This window comes from Chroicocephalus ridibundus, chromosome 9, assembly GCF_963924245.1.
Source record: "Chroicocephalus ridibundus chromosome 9, bChrRid1.1, whole genome shotgun sequence".
NCBI classification, from domain to species: domain Eukaryota; kingdom Metazoa; phylum Chordata; class Aves; order Charadriiformes; family Laridae; genus Chroicocephalus; species Chroicocephalus ridibundus.
The window spans coordinates 29,666,730-29,677,321 of record NC_086292.1 but is presented as its reverse complement, the minus strand read 5'-3'; the positions used below and the strand labels follow the sequence as shown (position 1 = coordinate 29,677,321).

The following is a 10,592-nucleotide window of genomic DNA, read 5'->3' as shown; positions in this document are numbered from 1 at the left end:
ACAAGCTGAAATGAGAGTGCCAGACTGCGACAGCTTAAGGACACCCACAAGAGAGTTTGCACTGACATAACTAAATTAATTTCAAACAGATTTTAGTTAAACTAGTATAATTATCATGTCTTGACAAGGTTTCAGTCTATTTTTGAATATCTTTTCCCTCCAGAGTGGTGATTGCCACTGACAAATGGCATAATCTAATTCTGTTTAGTTTAGTCCATGGCACTTTGTTGAAGTGAACAGGGATTACTCTGGCAAAGCCAAAACATCTGTCAGGCTGTTAAACATGTTGCATATTTACGGACTCCTCCATAGTCAGTTAGCTTTGTATTTTTAAAAAGAATGAGGACAATCACTTAAACTGTTTGTGAAAGCCTTTGAAACATTGTCTGAGGAATAAATGTGAAAGGCCTGTAGTAGTAGTTACACTCTAGACTAATTTTGATCACATTGAAATTGATGACATACCTGTGCAAAGCCCCTTGAACCTTGGGAAGAATAGAGCCCTCAGGGGGCTTTTAGTTTTGTTTTGTTTTTAAGAGTATTTGTGAGCAGTGTGATTGTCATGCAGAAGCACAGCAGTACTCCGATGTATGGGGTGTCATCTGTTCCATGCTAATAAATCAGCATCTGCAGCCACCATTGCTGCCTATCAAATCAGCGTACAAAATTGAGCTGTTTGATCTCACTGCCACTGAAGTGTGTCTGCATGATCACGGAAGATGCATATTATCCCATCTGTTTTTTACAGACTCTCCATCAGGCTGTATGCTTCAAGGTAACGGATCAGACACAAAAGGAATGCCACTGCAGATGACTGCCTTAGAGGCATCCTGCTTTGTCACAGTGTATAAAAATTTGACCTAAGAGTCATTTTATTCCTTCACAGCAGGTCATTTAAGCCCTGTTCACACTAGGGAAATTGCTAACTTTGGCTCAGCTCCTTCAGTGATAACGGTTGCCCCAGTGTGGACATGTGGCTGTCTCCATTTTCATTAATGTGTCAGGTCACCTCTCTCCAAGAAGGCCTTACAAGACAGCGGTTCAATCAACAGCAGCTGCTGGTGGCCAGTTTATTTTTGGAGCTGCTGCTGCCACTTGTCCAGATGGAGCCAAAGTAGTGCCAGCCATGGTGAGACTTTTGGGGAAAACACTGGAGATGTCAGGTGGCGCAATGTCCCAGGCACTGGCAATTCCTGCGGCTGTGTGCCCGGCCACCGTGGTGGCATGGCTGGAGGTGCTGAGCATCAGCCTCATCGACCAAAGTTTGTGTCTGCCATGCTTGCACGCTAGCCGCTGCTGCAAACCAGCCAGCTATTGTAGCAAAATCTTTTGCTGGACTTGCCACGTGCATTTTCCTCAGAAATATGCATTTGCATTACTGCCTAGGAAGAGAGAAAAATGAGAAAACTGCAGCTTTGACTTTAAGTGTAATAAAACTAGTTTATTTACACAGTAACATGAATGCCACAGAGTACACAGCAAAAGTACCACAGCAAACCAGAGTGTAACTGCCCCTGATCACAAAGGCTTGAAGTTGATATACTTATTTATATAAAAATGTGTAAATATCAATATGAAGCACCAGATAAAGCAATGCAACCAGGAATTCCAAATACAAATTATCCACAAGAATGGAGTTGAAATAAAAATAAAATAAAAATCCCTTATTCAAGGGATTTAAAGAAATCCCATTTATAAAAGTCCATCAATTTTGGAATCCCTAATTTAAAAATAAATTTCCCCCTTTTATTAAAAACAAGAACATATTCTTAAATGCTCAGCATAATTAAGTTTTAAAAGAAAAAAACCCAAGGATTTCAACTGCAAAACCTTCTAATACCAACAAGCCAAAGGACAAAGAAACAGAAGTTTTTTCGAGTCTTTTTGAAGAGGTGTTATTTATGAAATGACTACATTCAAATTTACACACTCTTAAATATATATTATATATACAATATATAATATATATATTTTCAAGCAAAAAGGGGCAAAGAATACTTTTGGGATACAAAAATTCATATACATACATATATATATTAAAACATGCCCACACGCACTCATATATATATGTATGTATATCTATATATATGAACAAGTATTTCCTCCATATAAAAGAAGTTCCAACCTCTTCTAAATCCCTGAAATCTTCCCCTTGGATTTATGGAAAAAAATAAAATCTTTATAATCTGAAGTATAAACCCAATTTTCAAATTCCGTAGAGTGGCAAAATGCTTATGTACAGGTAAGTTGAGTATTTCATCTCTCACTGGCAACTCTGCTCGATCTGAAAGCATTCTGTGGTTTCCAACTAACTGCTGAGTGGAGCACCAATGCAAGGAGACTTACAGGAAATTATTTAAATTACATTCTACGTCTATTCAAAATCATCATCCTTCTAATACTGCATCCAGGTGAATAATAAAATTCATACAAATGTCTACAAAAAATTCTCTCCAACGCAGCAGTGGGAAAGACCTGCTCCTCCTTTTGGAGTTGAGGGTGCCCTAAAGAAATTTCTCCCCAGCATTTCTTTTGAAAAGTTTTTTTGTGTGTACTTCTCCCTTGAAGTGTTTGGAATCCAGATGGTTGTTTATAGAACATTTCCACAGGTGTATTTTTACAGAGGTACTTAAAATTCTCTTCTGCACTTCTTTGATGTTATCTTACTGCATAACTAAGTCATCATCACATTTCTTTCTACATGGACTGAAGGGCTCTGACTGTGCTGTAGGTTTTACAGGAGTTTTAGCAGAACCAACACTACCTCTGTGAGATCAGAGTGAAATAGATGGCCTAGTCATGCAGGGAATAATGGTCGTGGACTGTTTCTACAGAGAAACAGCTTAATTCCTATTTGGGGAAAGGGGAAAAGGAAAGTGCATTAAAAGGTCTGATTCAGTTTCCATTGTATCCCTCAGAAAAGTTACAATTGATTTAAATAAATACAGGACTATTTAATTTATTTTTTCATATTAATTTAATTGCTATTACAAATAAAAAAAAATAATTTAGGTGGGGCATCTCAGCATAAGAATTGAGAAACAGATACATTTTATTTCAGCAGCAAATACTATTTTTACATGCTAAAGTTCAGGACCTACACTGTGAAGCTGCTGAATAAATTCTCCAATAGCTGAACCCTAACACACATGGATTTATTTAAATAATATATTTTTCTCTCTAATATGTGGGAATTCCCCTGTGTTAAAACGTCAAGATGATCCATTCATACCTTGTAGGTGCTGCCAGGCTGTGTGGAGCATAAAGGATTTAAGGTGGAACATTTCTGTAAATGCTACATGCATTCTTGTCTGTAGGCCAGCAACATGATATCCCAGCTCGAGTTACCGATTTCATCATGTCTGAATACTGAAGTGAGACCAGGCTTCTATATTTGGACATTGCAGAGGCTCTGGGATAAAATTCTGGATTCCCTCATTCCTGAAAATTTGTAGGCAGGTTTTTAGCTAGTATATTCTCTTTATATTCACCTGGATCAGATCTGAGGTTTGAAAGATAATTAGTGAATAAGTAATTCCCATTTAAGAAATAGAAAACAAACCCATTTTCCATAACATCTCAGGAGGTTTTTAGAACTCCTGTTTTAACAGAGCTTTGCATTTCACACCGGAGTACGGTGTGCAGCACACCGACTACCTACATCCAGCAGAAGCAGCACACCTTACCTTCACCGCTTCTTCCAGACTAATCAGATTCCTCATCTCCTAGAAGCTGAGCGACTGCAGTAGATTGTCAAAGCAATAGGCTTCTTTTGATGCTGTGGTCAGTCTAGACCAATTGACTTGTTATCCACTGTTATTTTCCCTTTGCAGATCCCAAATTTGAAAGCCCACAATTTTGTTACTTCAGGTTTATGCTGTACTACAAGCAACTTAAAGGAACTCATTCACATAAACTCCAAAACCAAATCTCATTGAACAGATCAACTCAGTACCGTATGAAGTACAGCATTTAATTTAGTAAAGTCTTTTGCATCTTATTGTGGGCAGTATTTTTTTTCTAGGGCTATTAGGAAAAAAATAAGATTTCCACCAACTGTCAAGCTACATCTTAGTTTTTTGACAAGGCACTAAACATTGTGAATCCAATCACTGTGCTCTCTCTGTAACATTAGAGAGGTTTTTAATGGCTCTAATAGGATCAGAAACCACTCATCATAATTCTTCAAACAAACATTTGATTTTTCCAGAAATAAGTTTCCACTGGAAAAACCTTTAGAGTTCATGTTAAAAATATTTGAATGACAGCTTTTATTAATAGAAAAATATATATTTACAGTCAATACTGTTATCTTAGATTTGCAGCTCTTCCTATTTCTTGAGCTCAACTGAAAGTGCGACATTGCTAAAAAAAAATTCAAGATCTGTGCACATACTCAAGTAAGTTATAACATGCACAGCCAGGGGTTTTGTTCCTGTCATACACAGGATCCCAGTTACAAACAGAGCGGGTTTTTTTCCTTTTGCTTAGCAATTATGCTGTAGCATCCTTAGGATTTGTTTACAATCAGTTTAACGCATACATTCTCGGATATTTATGTGGCACAATCTGTTGCCAGGATGGAGAACCACCACAAACACAGTTACAATCATCAGTTATGGGCTTATCTGCAAAGTCAGCCTGGAGCTTCCCAAGGAATAGCTCAGGCCAGATTGTGTTCAACTACTTTGATCATTCTTTCTTTTTTAAAGAAAAAAAAAACACACAACATTACACATTGCTAAAGTTTACCCAGTGCTACACAAGAAAGAGATTGGTAGTGAACATCTATCCATGCTTGATTATACTGCAGAGCTAAAATGAGTATTGGTTCATCACAAAAGATACAAACTGAAATTAGATAGCTAGAGATACAAAGGCTTCGGACCAGCTGCATTAAATACATATGGTTGTAAAACATTCAAAATTCAACTTCGCATGTGCGTGTTGACATGAAAGTGACACTTCAGAACATGTGTCCGTAAACACGGAAACACCTGCCAACTTCAAGGAATGAGCCCCCTGCAATAGCAGGTGGTCCAAGAATTGCTCATACAGCCTATGTGAGTTAGGTGAGAGGTTATGTGTGCACACGCGCTACGAAACAAACACAAAACCAGACCACAGAGAACAAGAAGCCCTACTTGCAGCTCATCACATTGTGACTAATAGCTAGCAGATAGTACGCGAGTGACTTGTCATGCTCAGTGTATTTAAGCTATGAGAGCATTGCCCTCCTGTGTCCAGATAGAGCAGGGCTGCACCGAATGTGCGTCATTCTTTGTGGAGGTTCTTCTAAGAGCTGCTCGGCAGTAGTGTAGAAACTTTCTTTCCTGATGTAGTGGAAGTACCTCAACTACATTCATTGCACTTGGGCTTTTAATGCACTGTCCTCTTTTTCTGCATCAATGCCGCCATCCTAACCTTTTTGCCAAAAAAAAGAAAGGAAAAAATATATATCACATTAAAATATATTATCCTTATCCTTGCCTGATCCTTCACTGATACAGGTGAATCAAACAAAAGAATAATAATCAGAAGTTTCAAAAAAATCTTTAGAAAGGTCACAAAGACAGTCTATATACTACGGCACAATCGATGTAGGCTTCCAAAACTATTCAGCTTTTAGCTCTGATAGATGCCAGAGAAGAATAACATAGACACTTCAGCCCCTCCCAATGTACGGTGTGGATCCAGAGCTAGTTTTGCTGACTTAAGCCTGCAGGACTGTTTGTTCAGTTTCCATGCACCTGGTCCAAGCATGCATATGCTGTATAAAGTGGCTATTTGTTTCAAGGCTGAAGTGAACTGATTCCTCACAGTTTTAACAATTAGAATGAAACATCAATCCATAAAAAGAACACACGGGTATCTGCGTTTATGTGCCAGGAAAATAAAGGAAGGGGCTGCAGATCTAGCATCAGGTAAAGGCTGGTGTGTAAAGTGAACACTGTAATGTACAGCTTTAAAAAAATACATACAAGAAATTGCACATAGATCCATAGGAGAGAAGCACAGGCTCATAACTAGGGCTGTTCTGCTTTCCGTCACCCAGGTCAGAAGATTCGGTATCACTTTTTCCCCTGCATCCAGATAAATTCTTCAGAGTGATTCGGGAAACAAGTCAGAGCCTAGCAATACTGAGCAAAGATATTGTCTGTACAACTGCAGAGGTTCCATAGGAAACGGCTGTTAGGTCAGGGAAGGAAGTCAGCAGCGGCCTCTGAAAGTGAAAAGCTCCTTCAGGTTGAGCTTTTAAAAATTCTGTCTCTTTAATCTTCACTAATCCCTGCTCTAGTCCAAAACTCTGTCTGCAATGCTCTTTGAGCTATTCTGACAACATTCAATTTTTAGGGTGTTGTCTATAGCAACATTAGAAAACACTAGTTACAACAGACAAGAGATATGCAGCCAAACACCGCCGTGGGAAAAATGGATCACGATACTGTTAGTTGTGGCTGCCAAACTCAACAGCTCCCTCAATAATTAAACAACAGTGTTTTTGCCCCCTTGTTTTTACCCTTCAGAGAACTGTGTCTGCAGTAAAAGTGTCTCCATGTGGCCTGTTAGCTACACACAGACAAGCTCTAAACATTTCTATCTCCTGCCAACATACCAGCAGAGCCAATTTCAGTCCCACTTTGCAATATGGCACAAGTGACAAGAGCAAACCAAAATAAAACGAAAGAGGCGGCTGTTATTTTCATCCCCTGTTCCTAGCAGTGATTGTCAGAGAAGGTTATGTACGTCCTATCCATTTCAAGTCAGGCTTTAGTGCCTTTTGCGATGGAAGGGGAATTTCAATTGCCCACCATGGGTTGTATCATTCTTGTATAAATGTGGTTATAGCTACAGTACATCAACAGTCCAGACTGGTGAATGTCATGTAGGAAATGGGATAGACAAAGTGTGCATATTCTGCTTTTTAATGCAGAGGTCTTAAGCTAAGGGTAATGGTCTGATTAAGGCAGTGTTGTTGAAATCACGGATCTGTGGTTAGAAAGGGTATGGGTAATCAGAGACGGAGAAGGAGGGCAGAGGACGGAACGCAGATGCTGGCGGCCCACTGACACTTGCAGTCAGCAGTGTAACCACACCTGGGGAAGAAAAAAAGAAGGCATAAAGGCTAAGAGAAAAATCGGAATCTGTTTGGTTGAGACCAAAGGAAAAAGCAGTCCAGCCCACTTGTGGGGGACTGACTAAGCTGGTATGTGGAATGGATGCCAATGAGTGTTTTGAGGCATGGTCACATTTACATCTCACATTTACAACTAATCCGTCTCTGCTTATGGTCACTGCTATTCACTAACCAGTGCTACATATGGAAATGACAGAAACTACGCAGAAGAGGAGGGCAATTTATTTACTGTGGTGATAGAAATAGTGGTATCAAAGTTTGCTCTCCTTTTCAGCCAGATATTAATCAAGTTACATACTGTCTGATCCAAATGCAGTCATGTATATATAATCAATCCCTAACAAGCCTGCCAAAAAAGTAAAGTTTGTGTCATACTGGGTACAGGATGCAATTTCTCCAATTAGAACCTATTTGCTCAGAGTTGCTGGCTTTGCTGTCTAGGCTATTTTTTTAACACTTGTACAAAGTGTGAGCCCTAGGGCAGGCTGGAGTGAGGGCTGGGGTGGAGGTTGGGGGTGCTTCACAAAAAGCAACAGGCTCTACAAACTAGTGCTGCTGCATGATTCTCACAATGCGATGAAGTGAGTCTATAGTGGCAAAAGCCAGATATTGACAACAAAGCCAGTCTTCCAGAATAACTCCACAGTCCCTGTCCAAGGACTTCTCTGCAAACTTGATCATCAGCAGCGTCCTTTTGATATCCAGCCAGTTCTGAAGTACAGCATCTCTCCGGGCAGGGTTGGAAGATGTACTTAGAGCATGGAACAAGTCCTCACGTGGACCCCAAAGCAAACACTGAAGGATTCCCTTGGCTTCTGATATCAGGATCCTCTCTGAAGGGTTGGGATTTAGCAGGCAGCTGGCAAGTTGTTGAAGACCTTGAGAGTAGAGGGAGCGGCAAGGGATCTTGGGGAGATCAGCACGAGTATACTCCTTTTCCTTCAGCTCTGGATTCTCATCAAAGGGGTTGGGTAAGTGCAGCATTTCGTAGATGAGGATGCCAGTCTGGAACTCATCACACTTTTTGTACTGTGTTGCAGTGATGATTTCTGGAGCCAGGCGAGACTGATCCCGTAGGACCTCAGGATCCACCATATGACTCTTCTGCTTGGCCTGGGAGAAATTGCTCACTATTAATCTGGCGGGGCAAGCAGTGTTGGGACTGGGCTCCATAGACTCAGAGCTCAGAGGGCTGCCTCCTGGTCTGGAATGAACCAGCAGCAGGTTCTCTAACCGCAGATCACAGTGGGTGATATGATAGGGTTTCAGGTGCTCCAGGCCCAAACACAGCTGTAAAAGGAGTAGACAGACCTGCCTCTCATATAAATCGGGGCTTTTTGCATGGCGGGGTGCAGATTCTCGCACAAAGTCGGCCACCGTTAAGTATGGGACCTCCCGTGTGATGACCACAACACGGCTGCGTGGCTTGCTGATAGTCCCCTGGTTGCTTGAGCTGTCTTTCTGTGAAGCCTCTGTATTGGAAGGACTGTCTCTGTTCTTTTGCTCAGGCTCTTTCTCCTCTTCTTCCCGCTCTTCTTCCTCCACCTCTGGTGCATCGGCATCCTCCCATGGAAGGAGACGAACTGGCACTTCAGCGAGGAAATGGCCACAGTCCTGTTGGATGTTAAAGTTGATAGCCAGACTCTGCCGGATAGATAGGCTGTGATAATACTGCTGGGATTCCTTAGCTTTGCTCTTACAAATCTGGGGGAAGAAAATAAACAGAAAAAACATAACATAATTCTTGCTGGGTATCCACAGTCCAGCCCTAAACACAAGCACTGAAAAATATGTTACTGAACTGACCTTGGCAGACTATCTTAAGGCACGTGAACGGTTTCCATTGGATGGTAAGCAACTGCAGACCAATGTGTGCAGGCAGCTCTGCATATATTATTCAATGGGAAATAAATAGCAGCTGATATATGGTAAATGCACAGTGAAGCTTACTATGCAGTTACTTCTTTATCCATATCATTTTATTGTGTGTTTTTCTCTCAGCTTTGTGTGTGAAGCTTGAACAAGATAAAAGTAATCACGAGCAATAGGAGATACAAAGAAACATGCATAGAATATTTGAGAATATGATCTAATGATTGCATGTGACTGAGTTAACATGGCATAACAAGTTACCACCTGTCAGCTGAGTTAAGTGACTGGATGCATGCTCCTTGCCCGCTGCAACTGGAAAATGAATTCTATTAGCTGCAGCTGTGTCAAGCTAACACATCATGTCTGCAGCGAGGCGTGTACGTGTGCATGGCAGGGGCTGCTGGCAAGCATGCTTGCTGCGGCCCGGCTGATGAATGGAAACTCATTAGAACACGGTAACTTAATTGCATTCAATAATTTATCAAGATCCTAAGTATATATTTTTATTTTGCCATATCTAGCGGTATTTAAATTCTGTCCAGAATATCTTGTTGATATGTACATTATCACTATAGTCATTATCCTTATTAATTGTTTGCATTGCCATAACGACTGGCAGCTCCAACCTCCTTACAACAGTCACTGGACAACCTCTATTAGGGCCTCGCTCCAAGGCATTTACTGATTAAAATTACAGCCCTACAAAGCACACTTCAGTAGGCCTCTGTGGATGTGGCAATGCGTCCTTCTAATTTAGAAATGACTGGCCGTGCACATCTGCACCAAAAGGCATTCAGCTATTAGGGCAGAGTACGCTGCCTTTGCACTCATTCCCTTTTCCTCTGCGCCAGCAGAATTGGCCTGAAAGGCAGATCTGATCCGTATGTTGCCAGCTGGATCATTCCTAAGAAATGCCTTTCCAGCCTACTAAAAGCACCCCATAAGAGAGTTGTCCTTGATCGTCTCCTTTCTTTTTCTTCCTTCTATTCAATCCTAAGTCTATTTTACTTCACATTAAACTGATAGTCCTTCCCCTAGCTGATAGTAAAAATTATGGATTCCCATCCTTTAACATTACACTTTACACTTGGGAAAATGTAAATTTCCCCCTCTTCCTCATTCCTCCCATCTTTATTCCTAATCCTCTGATTCTTCTTGCTCTTTTCTGGTTTCTTCCAATTTATTACAACTTCCTGAAGAGTGGTACCCTTTACTGAATGCAGTATTCCAGTGAAGACCTCTCCAGCATCAAGCAGAACAGAGCTTTATATGTAAGGATCCTTATAACACTTCCCAGGGTGAGCAAGTCACATTTTTAACTCCATTGTTACTGTGGTTCATGCAAACCTTCAGAGCGGTGTCCACTCTAAATCTGAATCCATAGCAGAGCCAAACTTTCCCCAATGTCAGTTCTTAAATGCAAGTTTTTTATTTCAGACTCCTCTCTTTATATCAACAAAACAGAAATTAAGGACTAAATAGTATTATGATTAAAATCAATACTAAAATGACTGCATTCATGAAAACAGTTTTCCATCCTTATTCTGATGTTAAAGAAGATAACCAATAAAGTAAAAAATAA

The 10,592-nt window shown here is 40.5% G+C and overlaps 1 protein-coding gene across 6 annotated transcripts in view; it reads right to left on the bottom strand.

Annotated features, from left to right (window-relative positions):
- Positions 1-1,435: 1,435 nt before the first annotated feature.
- Positions 1,436-10,592, bottom strand: part of PEAK1 (pseudopodium enriched atypical kinase 1) — a 120,933-nt gene continuing 111,776 nt past the window's right edge. For all 6 annotated transcript variants that reach the window (XM_063345427.1, XM_063345424.1, XM_063345430.1 and 3 more), the window contains one exon: positions 1,436-8,842. In XM_063345427.1, the coding sequence (XP_063201497.1) occupies positions 7,685-8,842 (1,158 nt within the window). In that variant the 3' untranslated portion in view covers positions 1,436-7,684. The remainder of the gene's footprint in view (positions 8,843-10,592) is intronic.